At 56.7% G+C, this 22,866-nt stretch overlaps 2 protein-coding genes and 1 non-coding gene across 13 annotated transcripts in view; 1 reads left to right on the forward strand and 2 right to left on the reverse strand.

Moving 5' to 3' along the window:
* Positions 1 to 4,159: 4,159 nt before the first annotated feature.
* On the forward strand, positions 4,160 to 6,812 carry CSF3 (colony stimulating factor 3). 2 transcript variants are annotated; one of them, XM_025859409.2, is made up of 5 exons: positions 4,160 to 4,314; positions 4,474 to 4,628; positions 5,048 to 5,155; positions 5,293 to 5,439; positions 5,748 to 6,812. In XM_025859409.2, the coding sequence occupies exons 1-5, from the start codon at positions 4,302 to 4,304 to the stop codon at positions 5,910 to 5,912; spliced, it is 588 nt and encodes a 195-aa protein (XP_025715194.1). In that variant the 5' UTR covers positions 4,160 to 4,301; the 3' UTR covers positions 5,913 to 6,812. The 2 variants fall into 2 exon arrangements, with proteins under 2 accessions (XP_025715194.1, XP_073739805.1); XM_073883704.1 differs by lacking the exon at positions 5,048 to 5,155.
* Positions 6,813 to 8,413: 1,601 nt separating this feature from the next.
* MED24 (mediator complex subunit 24) overlaps positions 8,414 to 22,866 on the reverse strand; it is a 36,635-nt gene continuing 22,182 nt past the window's right edge. For 8 of the 10 annotated variants that reach the window (XM_073883878.1, XM_073883875.1, XM_073883877.1 and 5 more), the window contains 24 exons: positions 22,671 to 22,709; positions 22,040 to 22,113; positions 21,447 to 21,685; positions 21,245 to 21,301; positions 19,689 to 19,800; positions 19,381 to 19,531; positions 18,956 to 19,069; positions 18,317 to 18,364; positions 17,821 to 17,903; positions 17,433 to 17,519; positions 16,881 to 16,992; positions 16,249 to 16,391; positions 15,555 to 15,592; positions 15,037 to 15,119; positions 14,515 to 14,693; positions 14,299 to 14,398; positions 13,800 to 13,975; positions 11,662 to 11,926; positions 11,197 to 11,378; positions 10,940 to 11,030; positions 10,519 to 10,618; positions 9,531 to 9,611; positions 9,110 to 9,258; positions 8,414 to 8,937 (listed from right to left, as the gene is read on the reverse strand). In XM_073883878.1, coding sequence (XP_073739979.1) covers positions 8,821 to 8,937; positions 9,110 to 9,258; positions 9,531 to 9,611; positions 10,519 to 10,618; positions 10,940 to 11,030; positions 11,197 to 11,378; positions 11,662 to 11,926; positions 13,800 to 13,975; positions 14,299 to 14,398; positions 14,515 to 14,693; positions 15,037 to 15,119; positions 15,555 to 15,592; positions 16,249 to 16,391; positions 16,881 to 16,992; positions 17,433 to 17,519; positions 17,821 to 17,903; positions 18,317 to 18,364; positions 18,956 to 19,069; positions 19,381 to 19,531; positions 19,689 to 19,800; positions 21,245 to 21,301; positions 21,447 to 21,685; positions 22,040 to 22,113; positions 22,671 to 22,709 — 2,820 coding nt within the window. In that variant the 3' untranslated portion in view covers positions 8,414 to 8,820. The remainder of the gene's footprint in view (positions 8,938 to 9,109; positions 9,259 to 9,530; positions 9,612 to 10,518; positions 10,619 to 10,939; positions 11,031 to 11,196; positions 11,379 to 11,661; positions 11,927 to 13,799; positions 13,976 to 14,298; positions 14,399 to 14,514; positions 14,694 to 15,036; positions 15,120 to 15,554; positions 15,593 to 16,248; positions 16,392 to 16,880; positions 16,993 to 17,432; positions 17,520 to 17,820; positions 17,904 to 18,316; positions 18,365 to 18,955; positions 19,070 to 19,380; positions 19,532 to 19,688; positions 19,801 to 21,244; positions 21,302 to 21,446; positions 21,686 to 22,039; positions 22,114 to 22,670; positions 22,710 to 22,866) is intronic. The other 2 variants (XM_025859347.2, XM_073883880.1) reach the window with 2 other exon arrangements.
* Positions 15,198 to 15,301, reverse strand: LOC112814154 (small nucleolar RNA SNORD124). Its single transcript, XR_003205689.1, has one exon. It is a non-coding gene; the product is annotated as a small nucleolar RNA SNORD124 (small nucleolar RNA).

The raw sequence follows: 22,866 nt of genomic DNA on the forward strand, positions 1-22,866 counted from the left end.
CTTGATTTCGGCTGGGGTCATGATCTCAGGGTTGTGAGATCAAGCCCTGCGTGGCGCTCTGCACTGGGCGTGGAGCCCGCTGAAGATTCTCTCTGCGCGCCCCCCACACACACGTGATTGCTTGAGTGCATGCGGTCTCTCTCCAAAAAAAAAAAAAAAATACTTCATTTTTAAGTGATCTCTGCACCCAACGTAGGGCATGAACCTACAACCCCAAGATCAAGTGTCACACGCTCTACTGACTGAGCCACCCAGATGCCCCAAGGTTATAAATCTTAAAGTTAGCACCTGGCCCAAAGTGCCTCAGACCCTCTCCTGGTTGGTAACAGATTGGAGAGTGTGTCACCCTGGTCCAGAGAGCCGGGGTCATTTGCCATGATTTCCTGGTTCTCACCCACCTTGAGTCTATGGGCTGTTTTTCTGTCTGCTCGCCGTCTGGAAGTTTCCTGTAATTCATACCCATTGGCTTGGTTTTCTCTTCCTGGAGAAGCTTAGTGTCCTTTTTATGCTTGGAGAGTTCACTGTGTTCACTTTCTGGGTTTTTTGTTTTGTTTTGTTTTGTTCTATTTTTTAATTAGAGAACTACAGAGAAGCATGAAGAATATCATAACAAATTCCCATGTATTTCCACACAAGTTTAATAAATGGTAACATTTGGTTATCATTTCAAGTTTTCTCAACCAAGGAAAACCATTACAGATCAGTTGGAAGCCCATCTTGTTCCTTTTCCAGGCCCTTCCCAACCTTCCCTAGAGGCAGGCACTCCAATGAATTCAGTGGGTAGCCTTCCAGTTTATGTTTTTATACCTTATGTTATGCAAAATATAGTAGTGTTTTGCGCTTTTACATCTTTTAAATGTTGTATCACATGAATGTAACTTGCTCACTTCACTCAGTCTCGGTTTTGAGACCTAGTCGTGTTGATACCATGCCCAGCACTGTCTTAGGCACTTCGAAACAGCGTAAATAAAGCAAATTCCTTTCTTCACGGTTTTTTATTCCTTGAGGGCTTGGGGCGGGGGTGGGGGATGCATATGCGGTATGAATGGACCATGATTTATTTAGCCCTTTCCTGACTGGTGCGCGTCTATTTGCTCTGACAATCAATGCCCCAGAGGACAGCTCTGTGTGTCTCCTGGTGCCCAGGGACTGTGTATATGGTGTGCAAACTTTTCTCAAAGGGCCAGATTGCACATTTTTTAGGCTCATGAGCCATGTGGTCTGTCACAACTATTCATTTCAGTTCTGCCCTTCTTGAAAGCGGCTATAAACAATATGTGAACAAATTATTTAAGAACACTGGGGTTTGAATTTCATATGATGTTTACATGTTAGGAAAGAGACTTTTGATTTTTTCCCCCAACCATTTAAAAATGTAAAACCCATTCTTGAGTCGAGGTGTCCATATCTTGGCTCACAGGCTGAGTCTGCAACAAATGAGTCACCCCAGAGCCCTTTGAAAGATGCTCCAAGTCCAGTACCAGATGAAAACAGGAAGCGTGAGGGGAAGTCGCTGACCAGTTCTAGCCATTGAGAAACACCTGGGAAAGCCTTTAGGAAGCTGGAAGGCAGAATGACAGCCAGAGGTCTCCGGAGCCAGGCCCTTTGCCAGAAGATCATTCTGGTCTAGCTCAGCCTGTGCAACAGGGCCAGTAACAAGCCCTGCCTGTCTTTATCGTCCCATGGGTAGGGCCGACATCTGGATGGAGCCATCATCCTCCAAGAAGAACAGCTACCTGAACAGGAGGGTAGTGTAATGGGGACGGTGTGGGCTGGGGGAGCCTGACTGCACATCCCGCCTGGCTGGGCCACCGAGGCCTTCTGTGATCTGGGGCAAGACCCTTCCTTTCCCTGAGGCTGCCCCTTGTCTCTAACAGGAGTAATCCGCACCCCTCCACTCGGTTTGTAGGATGAAATGACGAAAAGTGTGATGGAAGATGCTTGACATACGAGAGGTGTCCAATAACTGCTAGCCAACATTTGGATTCTCTCCCCCACGGAATGGAGGCCGGGACACTTCCCGGGACGGGAGCAGCCCCCTACATCTTCTAACACTTCTGACCGCTGGAAAAGCTCATTCCTTCCGTTGAGCTGAAAACTCGCTGGCTGTGGCTTGCACTCCCTGTCCCACTTCCAGTCCCTGAGAGCAGACAACAACCCCCTCCTTCGCTTCCCCACTCAAGACAGCCCGTTTTCTTCAAGTTGTGATCCTGAGTCCTCTCGCCATTCTGGCCACCCTCGTTAGAATTAACAAACGTCCTACACATTTGAACTGTAAGTGAAGATAAGAGTCTGGGTCACTCACTCTGGCCGTGGGTGAGGAAGGCCAAACATTGGTTAAGAGATTCGATGGTTAAGGGGCGCCTGGGTGGGTAACTCGGTTGAGCGTCCAACTCTTGACTTTGGCTCCAGCCCTGCCCTCAGGGTGGTGGAATCAGGTCCGACATTGGCTCCATGCTCCCGGGGAGTCTGCTTGGGACTCTCTCTCCCTCTCCCTCTGCCCCTCCCCCCCCAAAAAATATTTTTTTTTTTTTTAAAGAGTTTAAGACTGCAGCACAGGGCAGACCCTGGTTCTGCTACTTGGGCAAGTTACTCAACCTCTTTGAGGTCAGATTCATCTTCTGTAAAAGGGGAAATGGTTCTAGTACATTCCTCATAGACTTATTGAAAGGCCTACACCTGATAATGAATGGAGAGTGCTCAGCATAACGTCTGGGACCAGCTGAGTCCTCTGGGGGTTCTTTGGGGGAGGGTGAAGGGGCGTGGCTGCGAAAGTGAATGTCCTGCCCTCCACAGCTCTAAACCCACCCCTCTGCTCTCGCAGAGCCGCGCACTGAGCTGGCCTCAGTCCGTGCACGGTGGCCAACCTGCGTGAGGTGGAGTGAGGGGCCCCAGCCTCCCGGTGTACTGGGGACAAGAGACGGGAGGTGGACAGATCAGCAGGTGAAGTCCCTGCCAGCTTTGGCCACCAGGGGGCACCCCCGCCCCAGAGATGGCCTCACCCAGGCGGACACACCCACTCCTCATCAGAAGGTGTCTGTTCCTTGGCCCGCGCTGAGGTAAATTGGGACAGAAAGTGACACCCTTGGGTGTGGTCGGCCGGACCTCTAGGCAGGCCCCATGGCCTGTAGGAAACCCTCAAGCCTGAGGTGAAGGCTCAGGCGGTAACTCTGAGTCGGCCAGCCATGACCCTGGGCAAGCACTTCCCTCTCTGGCCCAGTTCACAGGGTGTAGAACAGACCCCAAGACTTGCACGGTTCTAGGATTCGAGGCTGGGGCAGTTCCTTCTTTCTCACCCCCAGCCCTCCTCCACCTCAGGGCAGCACACACTCGGGCAGGCGGGGAACCTGGCCAGGGAAGCCACAGGCCACAGACCTTCCCCCAGCTCCAAAGCGCTGGGACACCACTGGAGGGAGGGGAACCCCAGGGGGAGGAGGAGGAAGGGCAAGGTCAGGTGAACCAAGAGACCCAGAGCCTCAAGGGTCTTGCTTCATTTGGGACAGACATCCGGTTTCCTCTGGTTTCTGCCAGGATTCCGGGGGCTTAAGGGAATGAGTCACAGGGGGGATTGGGGAGTTCCCAGCTAACCAGTTCAGGACAGGAACCTGGGACGATGCCTATCAAAGTGTGGGGTGGAGACAGGAGGCAAGACCCCAATGTCCCTACCTCAGGCCCCTGGCCCCTCAGGAAGGGACTCGGGAAGGCAGCCTCCTGGGAGTTTGGGGGGGTAGAAATGGGGGCAGCTAGGTTCTTCCTTCTCAGAATTTGGGGTCTCGGGAGCAGGTAGCTTGCGAATCCCAAGGGAGAGTGCAAGGGGGTTGCTCCCCCTGATCCGCCAGGGGAGGGAGGGAGGGAGGGGCCGCCTGGAGGCCTGCCTCTCCCCCCACACACAACCCTCCCGGGTCAGTCTGACCAGCCTCCAGCCTCCAGGGCTTTTATCAGCGGCTCAGCCTTCGTTCAGCGGTTCTGATCAAACACCCTGGGGCAATTTCGGGCCTGGGTGGGGCTGAGGGGAGGAAGAGAGTTTGAGGGGGACTAGACGTCAAAGAAGGATCAGGGATTCCACAATTTCACAAAACTTTCGCAAACAGCTTCTTGTCCCAGCCCCCCTGCATTGTCCTGGACGCCAAATTTGCATAAATCCTGGGAAGTCATTACTAAGCCTCCATCGTGGCACCAGGTAATTTCCTCCCAGGCCTCCATGGGCTTCTGTATAAAGGCCCTCTGGAGCCGGTCCCTGCCAGAGCCCAGAGCCTGCCGACCCACGCAGACCTTCTGCTCAGCCTGCTGCCCAGAGCCCCATGAAGCTGACGGGTGAGTGTCCTGGCCCCCAGGGAGGGAGGGAGGCTGGAGTGGCCGAGGGGCTGCGGGGGGGGGGGGGGGGGGGGGGCGGGGCCCCGGCCCCGGGCCCCGGGCGGGGGGGGACCGCCCGCCCCCCGGGCCCCCCCCCCCCCGCCCCTGCTCTGCTGTCAGCCCTTCAGCTGCTGCTGTGGCACAGCGCACTCTGGCTAGTGCAAGAAGCCACCCCCCTGCGCCCGACCAGCTCGCCGTCCCAGAGCTTCCTGCTCAAGTGCTTGGAGCAAATGCGGAAGGTCCAGGCTGATGGCACAGTGCTGCAGGAGAGGCTGGTGAGGGAGAGGCACGGAGGGGACGCGGGTGCTGGACAGGGGTGCAGGAGGAAAGAAGACCCAGAGGGCAGAGCTGCAGGGAGGGAGGAAGGGGTGAAGGCTGAGGGAGGGGAAGGGAATGTCGAGAAGACATCATCAGGGAGGCGCGTGGGAGACCAGAGACCCAGGGGGACAGGGAAGAACATCAGGAGAGGTGGAGCCGTGGACGGCTGGCTAGGAACTGGGGGAAGAGTGTCTCGAGGACAGTGCCCGGATGGCCAGGATCGCAGCAGAGGGCAGAATGGGGCTGAGCAGCCCCCCAGGACTGGGAGAGGGATGCTGAGGGAGGGGAAGACCTTGGAGAAACGGGGAGGACTTGGGAAACAGGAGCAGCCGGGCCCCATCAGGTCCCCCTCACTCAGCATCCTTCCTGTCCCCAGTGTGCCACCCACAAGCTGTGCCACCCCGAGGAGCTGGTGCTGCTCGGACACGCTCTGGGCATCCCCCAGCCTCCCCTGAGCAGCTGCTCCAGCCAGGCCCTGCAGCTGGTGAGGTTCCGGAGGGGAGGAGGGGGCGGAGGGGAGGGAAGAATGGTCTGGAAGTCTCTCTGGACCTCTGGGCCTTGAAAGGAGTGCTCCGGGCAGCAGCCCCTAACTCCCCTACTCCGCCTCCCCACCCCCCCCAGACGGGCTGCCTGCATCAACTCCACAGCGGCCTCGTCCTCTACCAGGGCCTCCTGCAGGCTCTGGCGGGGATAACCCCCGAGTTAGCCCCCACCTTGGACATGCTGCAGCTGGACATCAGCGACTTTGCTTTCAATATCTGGCAGCAGGTAAGCCCCCCTGGGAGCGGCAAGTGTTAGGCGCCTGGACTGAGCTGGTCCCCAAAGACCAGGCTGCAAGCCTGGGGGTCCCAGTTCTTTAGGGCCAGGGTGGGAGCCTTCTCAGGGCCCTCTTGCTGCCAGCCCTTCCCCACCCTCCCTAAGTTGAGGGCGGGAGCCGGGTCCCTGGGCCCTGATGCAGACCTGGGTTCAAGGCCACCATTAACCGTGTGGCCTGAAGGGCCCCGCAGCCCTTCGCATTTCCTTAATCACGCCCACTCAGCAGGGCCTGAGTGCTGATCTCCTCTTTGCCCCCACAGATGGAAGAGCTGGGGCTGGCCCAGGCAGTGCCGCCCAGCCAGGGCACCACGCCAACCTTCACCTCGGCCTTCCAGCGCCGGGCCGGAGGGGTCCTGGTGGCCTCCAGCCTGCAGAGCTTCCTGGAGCTGGCCTACCGCGCTCTGCGCTGCTTTGCCAAACCCTGAGCAAAACCCTCCCCAACCAGTGTATTTATCTTTATTTAATATTTATGCTTATTTAAATCTAATATTTAAAGACAAGGAAGAGCAGGACGGAGCCCCGGTCTCTCGGGTCCTTCCTGCCGTCTCCAAGTTCCATTCTCCTGCTTGTGGCAGGGAGAAAAGCCCCCGTCTTCCTGTCCCCTGGACTGGGAGGTAGCTATAGGTAAATACCGCGTATTGAGTTCCTGTGACTGCTCCCTGGCCTGACTCCACGGTGGGCACTGGGAAGAACCCCAGTGAACTCCCTACCCCAGCGGTACCCACCTTGAGGCCCCTGGAAGCATCAAGAAGTCTCCCATGTGGGAGACAAGACAACCCTGTTTAATATTTAAACAGCAGCGTTCCCCTCCTGGGTCCCCCTCGCTCTGGCCTCGCCAGCTTGGCTTGCGCATGCCCCGTGCGCCAGATCTTGCTTCTCCGCACGTCCCCTTCGCCACCAGCATTAGGCCCCGCGGGAGGTGGCCAGAGCGGGGAGGCTTGACCCTGGGGTCCCACGAATTTGCTGGGGGGATCTAGTTTTTAAGATGTTTTCAGGAATATTTTGACTTCCAGTATGGGGAGCCCGGGCATCGTTGACGTTTCTCATCTTTCTGGATGCCCTCGAGCAACAATGACAGGCTCCTGATGCCTGCCCCAGCCTCACTAGGGTCAGGATTCTGACTCTTCAAGGGCCGGGCAGAGGCCCATGTATCGGCCTTGCTGGGGGGGTGGGGGGTGGGACTGGGAGTGTCGGAGGGGAAGATGTGGGGGGGTTTACGTGACGGGGTATATGAGAGGAATGCTCAGCTCTTCACTCTCCACCTCTGCCCCCACTTTCTCACTGTAGCCAAACTTTGTGATAATAAAATATTTTGTCTCCACTAAGTGTCTTTTCCTCCTTCTTGAGTCCAGCTGGTGCCCAGCCAGGGGTGGGGGGGGCGGGGAGTTGAATGGTGAATGAGGCCAAGGGGAGGGAGAGAGGAGGTGCAGTGAGGAAGGGGGCAGTCCTCTAGCTCATCAACATTGACGCCTTTGGCCCGGATTTCTCTTGTGCCTACTCTTTGCAAGCACTGGGCTGAGTGTTAGGGACATGGCAGTGGACAAGGCAGGCAAGGTCCCTGCGCTCACGCAGGCCCAGCCTAGGGGAAGACAGAAGGCAGAAGGGCCACCATACTGGGAGAGGAGAACGTGGGGTTGGGGGCAGGGGGGAGTCTTAATAGTCCAGACGCAGACAGACACTGAAGCAAGGGAGGATTTAATATCTGCCATCTTCCATAAACTCCAGCCCATCTGCGCTCACCGTTGCCCACAGAGATAGAATGAGAAGTGCCTTGGGGCGCCTGGGTGGCTCAGTCATTAAGCGTCTGCCTTCAGCTCAGGTCATGATCCCGGGGTCCTGGGATCGAGCCCCGCATCGGGCTCCCTGCTCGGCGGGAAGCCTGCTTCTCCCTTTCCCTCTCCCTCTCCCCCCCGCTTGTGTTCCCTCTCTCGCTGTCTCTCTCTGTCAAATAAATAAATAAAAATCTTAAAAAAAAAAAAAATGAGAGGTGCCCTTCACAGATCAGGAGATCTGAGTTCAAGGTGACAACTTGGGTCAGAACTCACATTCCCGGCCCTGCACTTCTCTCCCTCAAGCTCTGCCTCCGACCGGGCCGGGAGCAACCTCATGCCACCCGTCCCTTTCCCGCCGGTCTCAGCCTCCCGGGGCGGGAGGGCAGGTGCGTGCGTGAGAGAGCAGCAGAGAGTGGAGGGGCTGCTTCACATCACAGGCTGGAGGCACTCCTCTCCGTGTCCTCCGGCGAAGACGCACCTGTGGTTCCTGGGTGCCTCCACCAGACCCGGGAGAGTCCAGATGGCCAACCGGTCCCCCATTTCAGGGCGTCCCCTGGGCTCCTCAGGCGCCTCCCACTTCCCCTCTCCATCTGGCTCCTTAGAAAGGAAGGTCTGGCTGAGCAGGGCCAGAACCCCCAGCTGCGTGGCTCAGAGCCCTCCCTCACTGCTTGGTCCTGAAGGACCCGGGGCTTGGAGATGTGTGGAGAAGACAAGCAAGGGTTAAAGAGATCCTGCCCCTCATCGCCCAGTCCTCCTCTGGAGACTGATCAAACTCGGGGCCAGTCAGGCTCTGGGTGGGGCTGGCTCTAGTGGGAGCGGGTCAGAAGAACAGGACACCCTACCCCAGCACCAGTGGGGCCTTTCGCCAAAGCCTCTCCCTTCTCAGAGTTAAGTCTGACTTTGGGGTGTGGGGGTAGGCGGCACACGCGCATGTTGACTCCTTGTCGCCCAGTGCGGGTCTGAGGAAGGGAAGCCCTGCCCCTGCAGAGTGGACAGACACAGGAGCCTGAGCCCAGCCCTCCTCCGCGCACCCCTCCCGCCCCCCTCAGCCACAGTACTGAGCCTCTTCCTAGGCCACAGCACATGGGATTCAAGGAGAAGATGTTTCCTGCCTCCATGGGACGCAGGCACTGACACCACTTGGGACTCTCACACAGGGACCCCCAAAGATCTTTATTTACAAATGAGCCGAGAGGAACTTCCCTCATGTGTTACAAAAATATAAATATACATACTCTGCACCTGCAAAGTTCCCAGAGCTACATCTACTGTTGGGAGGGGGAGGCAGGCAAGGCAGGGATGTGGGGTGCTGAGGGCCCTGGGCTAAGAGCCAGGCTGCGCACACTCTTTAGGTGCTGGCTGTGGGCAGAGGAAATTATGAAAGAAACTGGGAGACGTCTTAAGAGATGAGATGTCAGGAGAGGAGAATGATCTGGAAATGACACAGGGCTCTTACATCACGTGGATATGAGCAATGATGTCTCATCTTTCCTCACTGTTCCCTTCTGAGGCACCTGGGGCTGTGGCCCCCCAGACGGCCCCTGCGGCCACCCCAAGCCCGTCAGAGCGCAGCAATGGCCTTGGCAGCCACCTGGCGGCCCAGGGACAAGCTGAGGTCCGTGATGGCCAGAACCACCTTGGGGCTGGACATGGCTGACACCTTCACCAGTTCTGATACCTGCCACAGACAGACAAATGGCTGCTCGCTGGGGCTGCCTGGTGGTGGCTGCCATGTCCGGGAAGGAAGGGCTCCTACTCCGAGGGTTGCTCCTAAACCCCAGGCTCTGCTGCCCCCATCTGAGCTGTGGGGGGGGGGGGGTGCCCGCCCGCGCCCGGGGTGAAGCACTCACAGTGGTAAAGGGCATGAACTGCAGGATGCTGCCCCGGCTGCCCTGCTCCAGGCAGTCCACACACTCCTCCATGAACCACTGCACAAACTGAGTGTGCGGGCCGGCGGTCCGCGACCCCAGGATGGAGGAGATGAGCAGGAACAGGTTGGCTGCGCGGAATGGGGGGAGAGGGAGCACTCGTGAGTAGGGTCTGAGAAGACGTGAGGCTGGGAGGTGGCGGCACAAAAAGCAAATGTGAAAGGAAAGTGAACGGGGGGGGGAGAGGGACTGAATGAGGGCCTGGGGGTGACAGGAGAGCCAGCACCTGGAGAGATGGAAGAACAAGGTGGGGACACTAACAGGGGTGAAGGGGCACCAGGCGGCCCCCCTCCAGCTGCCAAGGCCTCAGCCCCCTGGGCCGGAGGGCGGTGGGAGGACTCACCCAGGACTCGGTTCAGCGGGTCTCTCATATTAACCGTGTGCAGCTGGGAGGCTGACAGGGAGCTGCTCATGGAGCGGTCGGCTGTGGGGCCAAGTGGAGGGAGGCTGAGGGAAAGGCCCCCTAGCTTCAAAACCCCTCTGCCCTGGGGACGCCCTCGTCCGACGGGTGTGGAGCCCCCCAGCCCCGGGGTGCGGAGGGTCCAGGATCCAGAGTCACAGAGGGGCCCTGAATACAGATATCTCAGAGGGACATGAGAGAGAACATTTGGTGAGCACTGCCAGACTCCAGTCTCCGGGCTACACACAGATCAGGCCGCATAATCCTCATACCCCCACTTCACGGACAAAGAAACCGAGAGTCAGATTTGCTGAGTAACCAGCCAAAGGTCGTAAGGTTTGCGGGTGGCAGACGTAGCATCTTTCCTCTACTCAACTGCACAGTTGGTGCCCTAATGCCCAGAAGGTCTTAGAGAAACTTCTAGACTCAAGAGAAATTTCTGGAAACAGGAAAAATTAAATGCCACAGAAGAAGCCCTTGGCAGGGAGAGGTAATAACATCAAGGGGAGCCTGAGGGGGAAGGGTGCTCTTTAGGCAGGAAGAGTGGGGAGCCGCCCCAGCCCCAGGCCAGGCCGCGGGGCCTGTTTCAGGGGAAGGAAGGGCAGAGCTGGTGAGTCAATGGCAGGCTGTGCCCGAGGTAGTGAACTCACTCGTGGTGAGTAAAGGGTGGGGAAGGGACAGCGGTGTGTCCAGGGCTGGGCTGGGGTCTGGACAGAGGAGCTTCAGTCTTTTGGGAGAGGTGCCCGGCAACCTCTCTGGTCTCTCCGCAGGTAGAAAACAGAGCAGCAGTGGGGGGCAGAATGGGACCAACTCCCACCACACTCTGACCAGGAAAGACGCCGGCGGCCGGGCTCTACGCCAAGCAGCTTTCCCAGGCAGAAGCGAGTTCCCAGGGAAGGAGGAGCCCACCCGGCCCCGTCCTCATGCTCACTGGGACTTGAAAGGACGTTGGCGTCTTCCTCCGTGGAGCTCAGCAGTCGCATCAGCTTTGAGGGCTGCATGTCATCCAAGGGGAAGAGACTGATATAATCCTGCAGGGTGAGAGAGTCACTATTACCCACTAGGCCCCAAATTTCCCATTACCAGAGAAGAGCGCTAGAGCTCGTACAGGAGGAAAAGTCCGGCCACCACAGGCCTCGGCCGGCATCTCCAGGAGGGCCAGCCTCCCTCACCCTCCCACAACCCTAGTGAGACACCCCCTCACACAGTCACCCCTGGAGCCGCTCAACCAGCTGAGCCGGGACGTAGCCGCCCAGGGGCAGGGCCTGGGCCTGGGAAGGGGCCTCTTACCTGCAAAAGGCTCAGCAAATGTCTGCTGAGCACATGAACAAGTGAACAGAGGGGTCCCCTACCTCGATGTCTTCACGGTGTCTCTTCTTTTGGCGGGAGGACGCCTGTCCCTTATGGGAGGAATAGGAACTCAGGGCACACCAGACGGCTAGCCTGGCAAAGGGTTCCAGGAAAAGACGGTAAAGTCAGGGGGCCCCGGAGAGGGCTTCTGTGCCGGGGCTGACAGGGCTCCCCCCACAGCCCAGCCTCCCAGGGCGGCCCGAGGTGAGGGGCACCCGGCACTGCGCCGTGGGGACCTGCGGCTCCGAGAGAATCCTACTTGGCAAGAGCAGTGCCGGGGGGGTCCATGAGGCTGTGCCACTTGGAGGAATCGGTGAGCAGCCCCGGCAGGATATGGCCCAGGAGGACCAGGGTCACTTGCTGCATGTCCAGACAGAAGACGGAGTAGAGCAGCTCCACCGCCCGCAGCGTGTGCTCCTTCCGCGTCTCCTTCAACAGCTCCTGTACGGGCGGGGCAGGGAGATGAGGACCTGAGGGCTCCAAACACGGGGTTCTCTGAGAGGGGACACAGGAGCGGCCCCAGGTGCAGCTCCATCCCTCACTCCGCATCAGCCTCTGGCCACTGCTCCCTGAGGAGGTGGCCCCCCTCAGAGCCCAGGAGCCCCGAGACTGAGCCCCGCGGACCAGGCTGGGTGTAGGATGCTGGTTCTGCCTGGTATTCTCTCAGCTGTCTCCCTGAGTCTGAGGAGACCTGCTCCCCCAGCCTACTAGGACTCCCAGGTACCTTAATCAGGTTGTTGCAGAACCAGTAGACACCTCCCATGTGCAGCAGGGTGTCAAAGATGTGGATGGAGCGGCTGTCCACCCAGCCCTTCTCCAGCACCTTGGCGAATATGTCCGTCAGCACCTCCTTGATGGGCCGCTTGGGGGGCAGCAAGTTCCAGTAGGGCATTGTGTCCACGCCCGTGGACGGGAACTTGATCTGGGTGGCTGTCTGCTGTAGCACGTCAGCACACATGTGCTCCAGGATCGAGCTCATGATCACCACCCTGGGGGATGGGGAGAGGACCTGACGTTTAGGTTCAGGCAATACCAGGTTCAAGAACGGAGCAAACATCCAGGCCAGACTTTTCCCAGGACTTGAGTTACGGAAATATTCCTGGGGAATTAACCCCATTCTTCGCCGAGGGAGGAGACGAGAGGAAGTCACAACCCCCTAGCAGACCTGACCCCACCAGTCCGGCTTCTGGCAGGCCGCTCACCTGCTGGGCACAAAGCCTGGGGTGGGGGGAGCAGTTTGCTCTCCTTCCCCAGGTTATTCCAGCGATATATTCATATTTCCTCTCTCACTGTCTCCAACTCCCCCCATCCCCCAGACCTGAGCCCTGCCAATCCCTGGACATAAATAAATATAATCACTTCCCTCTGCGCTGAGTGCTGGGGGGAGAGGGGGGGTCCCCGCCCAGCCCTGGCCTCCTCCCAAAGTAAACTGTTACTTCCAGGACAGGGGCCCAAGGGCTGCCCCACTCGACTCTTCCCGGCCTTTGGTAGCTGGGCAAATAGAAGCGTATATCCAGGAATGTTCTCACGAGCAGTCTTTGACTGAGTTAGCGCTCAGACCGGGGTGAGTGCTCACTGCTCCTGGAACCCTGCGTGGGTCTAAGAGCTGCTGCGACTTTCAGCGCCGCTTTCCCACCTGCATGAGGCACCCACGGGTGTCCCATTGTTCCTCACCCAGGGTCAGGGTCAGGGTGCTTAGCACGGATTCTGTCAGAGCAAACCCTCCGTTACTTGTGGGAGGAAGGACGTGAGGGAAGAAGAGGGAAGGAGGGAGGAAAAAGGTCATAACCTCACAGACCCTCTCCCACCACATCTTGGCACGATGTTCCCACTTCCCCCCTCTAAGGCACCTGGGTGGCTACCTGCGGACTCCTCTCTCCTAGCTTACTGGTTGTGCATGCTCCCTGCATCACAGCACTATTCCCAACAGCCAAGAGGTGGAAACTACCCAAGTGTCCATCCACCGATGCATGGATAGACAAAACGTGGCGCATACATACAACGGAATATTATTCTGAAGGGAATTCTGACACAGGCTACAACATGGATGAACCCTGGGAAACATTAGGCTAAGTGGAACACGCCGGCACAGAGAGACAAGCACTGCAGGATTCCACTTACGTGGGGTACCTAGAGTAGTCAAACTCAGAGAAACAGAAAGTAGAATGGTGGTTACCAGAAGCTAAGGGAGGTAAAAGGGGTGAACTGTTACTAAATGGGTACAAAGTCTCAGATTTACAAGACGAAAAGGTTCCAGAGATCTGTTTCACAACGATGTGAATACCTCACACTGCTGAACTATATACTGAACTAAGATAGTAAATGCTATGTTAGGTATTTTTTACCACAATTTAAAAAAGAACAGTTATTGGATGGGGAAATCAACCAACACCACCGAACTCCACACGGATGAAGTCACCAGGGAGGTCCTCCAAGCCTCTGAAAAGCCAAGGCAGCAAAACGTCACAAGAGGGAGGCGGGGGGAGGATGACGAGGGTGGGTGGGCCCAAGGCTCACAGCTCTGTGGATGGGCTCCTGGTGCCTATGCCGTGCCGCGGCTAAGACCACCACTCCGTTCTGGTGAGCTAGTTCTCCACAACTTGAGCTCTTTGAAGACAGGAATCATAGCAATTCGGGGGCTGTGTTTCTGGGACACAGCAGGTGCCGGGTCATAAACACTCCTGGCACAGAGACACACACTCAGTGTTGCTGAGTCAGTGCGTGAACACACAAGTAAGAATGGGAGTGAGTGAGCAGCCCGTCTGGGAACGTTAAGAGGAGAGGGGGCTACTGGTTACTGGGGGTGCTGCCCGCTCGCGGCAGGCCCTCCGCGCTCCCGGAGGGAGGGGACGGGTTACTGACCTCTCGTTGTAGAACTGCAGAGTGTTCTCACTGTACAGCGGCCCCGCCAGCTGGCGGATCATCTGCAGCGACTTCTCACGCTCGTCCAGCCCCAGCATCCGCACGTGGGCCACGAGCCAAGCCACAGCACACACTGCCAGACTGCACACCTTCCCCTTGATATTATCTGTGATTTTCTGGGGGGAGGGGAAAGGGTGACTGAGGCCACGCTCTCCCCCTCCCTGACCATCACTTTCCCCAGCCTCTGTGGGCAGCTGAGTGTCGCAGGTGGAGTCCTGGACCGCATCCCACACCTCTTTTCCCCACAAGTATGCTTTTCCCAAAGTTACCTGGGTGGGAGGGAGTGGCTAAGCCTATGTTGATCTTACAAGGAAGATCAACATCCAAGCATGAGCTCCTGGATTTAAGAGTCTTCTTATTCTTATAAAGTGTAACAAGCTATCAAACACTGGCTCTGTGTCTCAGGGAAGAAAGAAGGCTGCTGGAAAGGTGGGGCTACCTGGATGGACTCGAAGGCCAGCACCCCATTCTCCCAGGCATTGAGGATCTCCAAGATGGCCGCTGAAATGCTGAGACAGGCTTCATGCCACTTCATCTGCCTACGGGGGGGGGGGGGGGGGAGAAAAATCACTACGGGGGAGTGTGGGATGGACTGAGGGAGAGGGTCTTGGCCTGCCCCCACCACCACCCTTGGAGCGGGTGCCCGGCCACTGACACCAGCTTCATCTCCGAGGAGTTGTTGAGCAAGGCCACCAAGGACTCCACTTTGGTGGAGTCAGGCCAGAAGCAGGGGTGGTCAGGGTTCAGGATTTTGCCCTCCTCGGGCATGCAAGTCTGCATCCACGTTTCAAAAAAGGGCACCTGTGCTCCTGTGCTCGACTCGGACAGAATCACCTAGGAAAGGAAGGGGGCGTCAGCAGCCAGTGCCCTGTGCCTCAGTTTCGTGCCCCACTGCCTCTACTTTCCAGCCTGAAGAACTGAAGACGAACTGGTTGAAGGGAGAAAGACGGGGGCTGTGCTGCCACCCAGTGGTGGGTGTGGATGCAGCACTGAAGGATTCAGGATGTGACACAGGGGGTATCCGTGGACCCGCCAAGGGTGGGGGCACCTGCGTTCTGCAGGCAGCAGAACGAACTGGCTTGGGAGACCAGGGAGCCAAGTTACTGGTCACTTCCTTCCCCGTCTCCCCGCCCCTAATCCTGGTGCCCCTAATCCTGACTGTTCTCTTCTCACTCACCTCTGAACCATAGGTCTGGGCCACATGGCACAACATGAGGAAGGAGATGTCGAAGAGCAAGGCGCGAACGGAGGCTGCTTTGGCTACGGAGAACAAGACGGCTGACCCCACAGCCCCCAACAGGGCCCAGAGCCCTCAGCTGAATCAGGAGGGGATCAGCATTTGCCTCAAGGAAGGTCAGTGACCAAGTGGCTCCTTCAAAGCTCTGAGGCTCAGAATCCTTTTCTTGAGTCTCAATTAGAACATCATCCCTTCCTTGGAATCAAAGACTCCTGAGACCCTCCTTCTTCCCCGTACCCAACCAAATCATAAAGGGGGAGGGCAAGAGCAGCGCTGGTTTTGGAAGAACCCTTTTCCCAGCATTCCCGTCAAGGCTCCCCAAAAGCTTCAGTCAGTCATTGCTCAGAGGAGAAAAGAGCCTCCCCAGGAGGAGCAACGGGCCCTCTGCCCTTCCCTGTTCTCTCCCTCCACCACCCCTCCCACAGTGCCGGGCCTGGGGGTGCACGGAGCTGACTCACCGAGTTCTTCATTGCCGTGTGTCGTAAATTCGTTCAAACTGGGGGAGGAATGGAGACAGGTCACAGCAAGCAGGGCAGGGGGTCAGGGGGCTACACCTGTCCGGAAAGCATCACTGGAGTCTGAATTAGGGTTTAAACTTAAAATGAACACCACCGCTACACAGAAAAAAATGCTTTCTGTTTTTAAAAGATTTCCAAGGCAGGGCGCCTGGCTGGCTCGGTCAGTAGAGCATATGACTCTTGATCTCAGGGCTGTGAGTCTGAGCCCCACGATGGGTGTAGAGATTAGTTAAAAATCTTAAAAAAAAAAAAAAAAAAAAAAAAAGATTTCCAAGGCCCAGGGAATGGCTCACTGGATGGAACAAAGTTCTATATATAAAATTCCGGGGCAACCAAAAAAGTCAACAGTGTTTGAGAGCCCCTTATTAACAACTGGGCGCACCCGAATCCCTCCATGCCCACCATTCGATGCCTCTCGTCTCATCAAACACCTCCACCTCATGCTCAGCTGCAAAGAAAAGAACACTTGATACCCAAAGACCTGGCCCTTCCCCCAGAGTCTCCCACTGGGATGCTCTGGCTTGCCCTGGGCCTCCCCAGGGAGACCCAGACCCCAGTGCCTTGCTCCTATTCTGCTACTCCCTCCTTCAGACCTGCCTCCACGACCCCGGACAGGGGCCCAGCCTGCCCTTACTTGATGAATTTCCGGGCGAAGGATTTAAGCTTCCCAGTGGCAGCAGCGGCAGCCAGCAGCAGATCCAGACTCTTCCCGGACAGCATGTGGCCCAGGACTCCAAGCAGGCCCTCTGGGGACTTGGAGTGGTCTGCATCCATCGTCTGGGGACAGGACAGGAAATCAAGTCCTGAACAACTGCAGAGCCCCCGAGATACAGCCCAACCACAGCTTCCCTCTCTGCATGTCTCCATTAAATAGCATACCACAACCTACATCTGCAATTCAATCTACATCTTTCTGACTCCAGTCTGGAAAACCATTTCCCAAATCTATCCTTGCTCTCTGACCCATCCCTCCCAACTGAACTGCGATCGTGGCAGTGGGGGTGGAGAGGGTAAGATTCTCCACTGCTTCTGAGAGAGCAGGTGGAAGCCCCCCTACCACAGAGCCTGCCTTCCAAGTAATGCTCAACAAATGTGAGTTTTCAATGGCAGCTTCCCTGCCTTGCCTGTTTCTCTACTTTCAAAGTAACTACACATAAAAGCCAAAAGACAGGGAGGTCTATGGCCTCAGTTTATTTATCTGGAAGCAGAGGCAAAAGTAGAAAAAAGGAAGAGATGACCCTGGAGGTAAGGGAAGGGCACACTCACCTTAAGGATATTTGTGACAGTGGGTTCCGCCCGGAGAATCAGCCCAGGATTGGGCTGGATGTTGGCATTTTCTCCTGATTTCAGCTGGGGTGCATGCTCCCGGTCTGCTGCGCTGTGGCCAGAAGCCGTTGGCCAAGAGAAGGGAAAAGAAACGGAGATTGATTCCTGACGGGCTCCCTAGTCCGGCCCCAGAAGCAGAGGCTCAGGGAAGGTGGCGAGCACAGGAGAACCTCTGGGGGCGGGGTGATGTTTATGAAAGCATATCCACTGTTGCAACTGCTTCAGTCTGTCACTAGGTAATCACCTCAATTTTGAAAGTTCACTTGAGATTAAAGGAAGATTTAGGATTTTTACTTTGCTCACAAAGGAGGGTGGGAACTCAAATGCAGCCCATAAGGGTGCAGAAGCCAGTGTCTGCTGCTCCTGGTAACCCCAGGCAGGGCCCCAGACACCTGCACTGGGGGGTGGGGGAGGCACCCAGTGCTCCAGGGTGGACACGAGGGAAGGAGAGCAAAGCAGCCCCTCGGCCAGCCCGAGGGAGCTCACGCTTACCGCTTGGCCATGAGGTTGGTCACACTGGCTTCAGACAGAAGCCCCTGCTTGCTACATTCTTGGAGTAGGAATTTTGTACAGTCACAGCTGTGAGGGGAAAAAGATCATGAGGGGCCGGGGCACACGGCAGGGATTATTGAGGGGAGGGAACCATAGGCACCTGCCTGGTCTCCTCCCTCCTTCAGAAGGAAGAATGTTTTGAGTGCCTGAGGGATGGGAGATAGGCTCAGGCACTCAAGGGCCTGAAGGGGCTCAGGCTGCTGCCTCCTGCCCCTGCCAAGGGGCACGAACCAGGTGACAGCCCCCTGAGGTCTGTTTGGCACAGAGGAGCAGGGGAAGAGCCCGTAACACCTTCTAGTAGAGCGGGGGTGAGCAGGGGAGTTCGTACTTGCAGCGCTGGTCAGCTTTGTCCAGCAAGGGTGTGAGCTTCAGCAGGAACTCAAAAGCACAGCTGACGTCCTCGGTAAAGTCCTACAAAGAGCCAGGGGCTGCCATCTGGCTTCTAGGCCCTCAAGTCCACCCATAGCTTGTGATGCAGGCTCACATGGACACCCCGCTGGATAGAAACCCTGACAAGCCGGTCACGCCCACCACCGGCTTGCCGTGACACGACAGGGAGGAGTGTAGAGGACCAGCGCTCTACACCAGCCCTGGTCACCTTGGCCACCTCGCGTCCTGGGTGGCCAGGCCGCCTGTCTGGAGCACAGGTGTGTGCGCGTGGACACATGCAGATGTCAGGTGCACTCACATTGCCAGCCAGCCCCCAGGTGCAAGGACGCAAGACTGACCCTTCCGTTGCCCCTGTTCCTCCCTTGCCCTTGTGGAAACAAGGATTCACCAACTCCCACGCCCCACCCTACCCCCGTCTCATTTCTCCAACTTACCTTGTCCCCATGACAGTATTTCTTTAACTTCACCAAAACCTGTGGGATCTAGAGAATGACACAAGAGGAGAAACAGGAAGATCAATTTCTTCTCTTCCACCCAGAACTAAAGGCATTCCCTCCATCTCCCTGCTCCAAGCAGAGAGACAGGAACCCTTCCACCCTGGAAACGAAAGCACTCTCAGGGCCAAGTTAGAAAGCTGGCAGGTATCCAAGCGTCCGGTGCCTAATGCCTACAGGACACAGGGACCCCTCACTTCTGCTGGCTCCACAAGGAATCGCCATAAGCCAAGGGAACCCTGATTCAAGGACTGGGGCCACTTCCCTGGCTCCCATAACTGCCCTGTGCCAATCTGGCTGATGACTGAGCTAAACGGCACCTGTGTGCTAAGAGATGGCAGGCGCCTGCCAAGGCAGCTAAATATAGCCCTGGGACTTTCAGAGAAAAGACTCGATGGGAACTTGCGCTGGGGGACCGGGCAGGCTGCGGACGATGCCAGCGGGGAGAAATGTGGGACAAAGATCCTGGGTGTCGCTGCTTTTCCTGAGAACCATTTCTAGACTGGGCACTCTGTTACTCCCACATCCCAGGTACCTTAACCAACTGAGCCACGCAGGTGTCCCTCACGTCCCAGGTACCTTGAGGAAGGTAAAAGCTGTCCACTTGAGCTCCTCCGTACCCTCAGGAGACTCGATGAGCCCCACGAAGCAAGCTTTCCAGATTTCCAGGACAAAAAGTGGGGTGGGAATATGCTGTGGGATGATCCAAGAGTGAAGCCTAAGAGGGTGCCCAACCCCCTTCATCTTCTGAAGGCCCCAGGGTGGGGGGAAGGTGGGGGCTGGTCAGGCAAGCTCAGAGACAGTGCAGGACAGGTGCTACCCCACTCCTAGGTGAGAAGCAGGGATGTCACGTGAAATGGCACCATCGTGCATGACAGGGATCAGCTTTCTACCGTGAATCAGGAGAAACCCCCTTTCTCCCAAGAAGTACCAGAAGAATCCTCCCCACTGCCCCACGCAGCCAGCCCGCCATGTTGACAGAGAAGCAACTCTGGGCCCCCCACCTGCATGCGCTTCACCATCATCAACTGTTCCACCAGGGGCTGTGTCTCGCCTGTCAAGTTCATGGTGCCCTCGAGCAGGACCACCGCATGGACCGTGGGGTAGCCAGTCTTATGCAGCTGCTCCGAGTGCACAGCCAGCATTGTGGGGATGCTGAAGGGAACAGATATAAAGGGGACAGTGTGAGGAGCCAGGAAGAGGTGGCGGGCAGGTGAGAGCAGAGGGGTGGAGGCCAGGGGCCACAACTCCCCACCCACACCGAGGGCCTTTCCTCTCTCCCTCCACCCCGATCAGCCTGGGAGCCCGGTACCTCCTAATGAGCGTGCCACACTGCTCAGCCTGGCTCCGGAGCTGAGGGTTGCTGAGACTGGCCAGGATCTCCCCAAGCTTCAAGAGAGAATGCTCAATGGCAGTCCAGGAGGCTGGTGAAGAAGAGGAAATGCAGACACACGATGGGAAACAGAGGAGAGGAAGACACTGGCCCTGAGCTCAACAACTTTGGCCCCCCTGGGCCCTCAAAACCACATATGGAGGCTTCCTCTGAGGATGACATGGAGGCCAGGGGCCTGAGGGCAGCATGCACTGTTTCTAGAAGGGGGGTGAGCACCAACAGTGAAGGCCCTAGAAACTAGCCCCAGAGGCCTGCCTTCTAGTGGAAGCACGCAGCCAACCTTAGAGCCTACATACGGCCTAACACAGGCAGTGGCAGAGAGAGGCACAGCAGGGTTGGGGTCCAGTGGCTGGAACAGGGAGGCAGCCACAAATCACATCAGGAGTGGCCAGCCCTGCCAGTGGGCACTACTCTCTACGGCTGTCGAGCTAGATTCCTAACCAGCCTCCTGGGTTCACCCCTGCCTCACCCTGCCGAGGCCTCTGCTCTCACTGCCCACCCCCTCTGTAGGCGCCCCCGCTTGGCTTATTGCCACCTCTCAAACTCACTCTCCTCAAGCCTTTGTTCAAGCCCGGATCCTTCAACAACTCACCCAACTGATCCAACCCACTGACCTCTCCTCCTAAATGCCGCATTATCTTGCACTTAATTATGAGTCACTTATCCTAGTTACAACTCCAGAGGGTCAAATGATGAATATTGGCACCAACTAGCCCGTTAACCTCCATGTGGCATGGGGAAAAAAAAAAAAAACAAAAAGATAAGACCTGAGATCCATTAAAATTAAATTAAATATTCATTTACTTTTCAAGCCACTAAACATTTGTCAAGGGCTCAAGATAGGTAAGACACTGTCAACACAGCCCATTTTTATGGAGGGTTCATCTCTCTGGACTTTTGACAGGCAATAAAACATACTTTGAGAAGTAACAAATATACTAATACTAATAATAAATTCTCCAAACAGGTCCTGAAGACCTGGGTGTGACCCATTCTAGCATTCTTGTTACTGGAGAGTAAGAGAGCCTTAGGTGGTCTCAAGCCACTACAAGACCATGGCCTCGGGCCCCACGTCCAAAAACACCAGAGTCTCCCCTCCCACCAGGTGATCTGTCTCCTCTCTGACTCTGAAGGGTTCCAACATTTCACATCTGCACTTGAGTCAAGAGGTGCATGATCCAACAGGCCTGACAGCAGACAGGTACCATGTTTAAAGGGACATGTTAAGCAACACTCAAACCCAAGAGTCATGTGCTTTCAGACGAGTAGTGTGGAGACAAACACAAGGATGGATGGTGTGCTTCTCTCGTCCTCTAATTTCTTCCATGTATATTAACGTACTGGTCTTGCTCCCCACTAGCATGTATGCTTGTTGAGGGCAGGGACCCTGCCCCATGCTCCTTTGGTAGCCCCCCGCCCCCCCCGCCCCCAGCACCTGGCACAGTGCTGGGCATACAATAATGCTCAGTAAATACCTGTTGGTTGATTGGCTCGGGTGCCACCCTGCCCAAGTCCCTGGGATGTATGCAATGCTTATGGGGAGAAAAAAAAGGAAGTGGGATGATTTCAGATCCTCCTGGAAAGAAGTGGGATGGCATCCTGCCTCTCCCCTCTCAATTAAAGAACCGGCTATGGGAAGAGTGGCAGGCAGGGCTCAGGGGACCCAGGGGGACATACAGGCCTCCTCTAGTTTGGCGATGTGGAGCAGGGCCCGGTTCTTGGTGCTGCTGAGGGTCTTCTCCAAGCGCAGCAGGCACATGGCAAGCTGCTTCTCCCCGGCCGCTGGAGCTGGAGCGCCGGCGTCCAGCCCCTCCCGGAGCCGCTCGGCAGAGGCTGCAGTACAGCGCAGCAGCCAGTGGAGGGCGCTGAGAAGGGCCCGGCACAGCCCGATGCACTCCTCGGCTTTGCCATGACAGCTACCGGGGAAAGGGTGCAAAATCTGTCGCGGCTCCAAAGGCTGAAACATGACCCACACCACTGTTCCCCAGAGTGGCCGGTACACCCCTCCTAGGGAAAGAGAGCCGGGAAGCTAGCAAAGTCCTAGGGGAGACAGCCCCGTCGGCTTCCACCGGACAAGATTTCAAACGAGCCACTCCAAAGAGAAAAGGCCTTTTGTCCTAAGGGACTAAGGAATAAAGGATGGGAATGGGTGGGTGCAGATGAGCAAGAGGGAAGAGTGCGGGGCCCCATCGGGTTGGTGTCAGTCTATGGACTAGGAGCTTCTTCCTGACACTAAGATCATGCTGGAAGGTTACGAGCCCTGCCATTACCTCAGTCGGTCACAAAACATGTCCATGATATCCAGCAAAGCCTGGACACACAAGTCCCGGGAAAAGTCATCAAACTGTGGAAAGAACAGCAACAATGCTACGGAACATCCCAGTCGACCCCCGGGCTCACACATGAGGCAGATGGCATATTCAGGATGCCTGCTCATCTTTCCTCCAACCTCAGGTTTCAGACTCGGCATTCTTTCTTTCTTTTTTTAAAAGATTTTATTTATTTGACACAGAGAGAGACAGCGAGAGAGGGAACACAAGCAGGGGCAGCGGGGGAGGGAGAAGCAGGCTTCCTGCCGAGCAGGGAGCCCGATGCGGGGCTCGATCCCAGGACCCCGGGACCATGACCTGAGCCGAAGGCAGACGCTTAACGACTGAGCCACCCAGGCGCCCCCGGCATTCTTTCAACATTGGAACTTGGCTCCTAATATCCAGCCTCCACTTCCCAGAATCCTCCTCCCTCCAATGGAGCACAGCAATGCCAGCTAGAGGCATCGTGTGCTGCCTGTCCAGCCTCAGAGTTCGTATGATCAGAGCAGTCAAGGAGGTGGGGTCCCACCTGTGACTATTACCTCTCTACCCCTCTGCCCTCCACCTGGCTCACGAGTGGCTGTGGCCATACCTTACTGATCGCTGTGAGGACAGAAGAGTAGGACACCATCTGGAGGGAAAGAAGAAAGACAAAGTTCAGACTAGCGTCGCACAGCTGACAGGACCAAAGACTGACACCTGAAGTTTCTGCAGCCCTCCAAAAACCTCAACCCCTTCAAGAGGCCTTCCTCAACCCACTGAAAGAGAGGCATTGTCCCTATTCCTGC

Source organism: Callorhinus ursinus, unplaced genomic scaffold, assembly GCF_003265705.2.
Source record: "Callorhinus ursinus isolate GAN/ISIS: 27379988/994484 unplaced genomic scaffold, GSC_fseal_2.0 scaffold52, whole genome shotgun sequence".
NCBI classification, from domain to species: Eukaryota; Metazoa; Chordata; class Mammalia; order Carnivora; family Otariidae; genus Callorhinus; species Callorhinus ursinus.

Bases quoted from the DNA above. Each gene is read 5' to 3' on its own strand.
- CSF3 (XM_025859409.2), top strand. The intron at 4,629-5,047 runs GTGAGGGAGAGG...TCCTGTCCCCAG, and splicing joins CAGTGCTGCAGGAGAGGCTG to TGTGCCACCCACAAGCTGTG. The intron at 5,156-5,292 runs GTGAGGTTCCGG...CACCCCCCCCAG, and splicing joins CCAGCCAGGCCCTGCAGCTG to ACGGGCTGCCTGCATCAACT.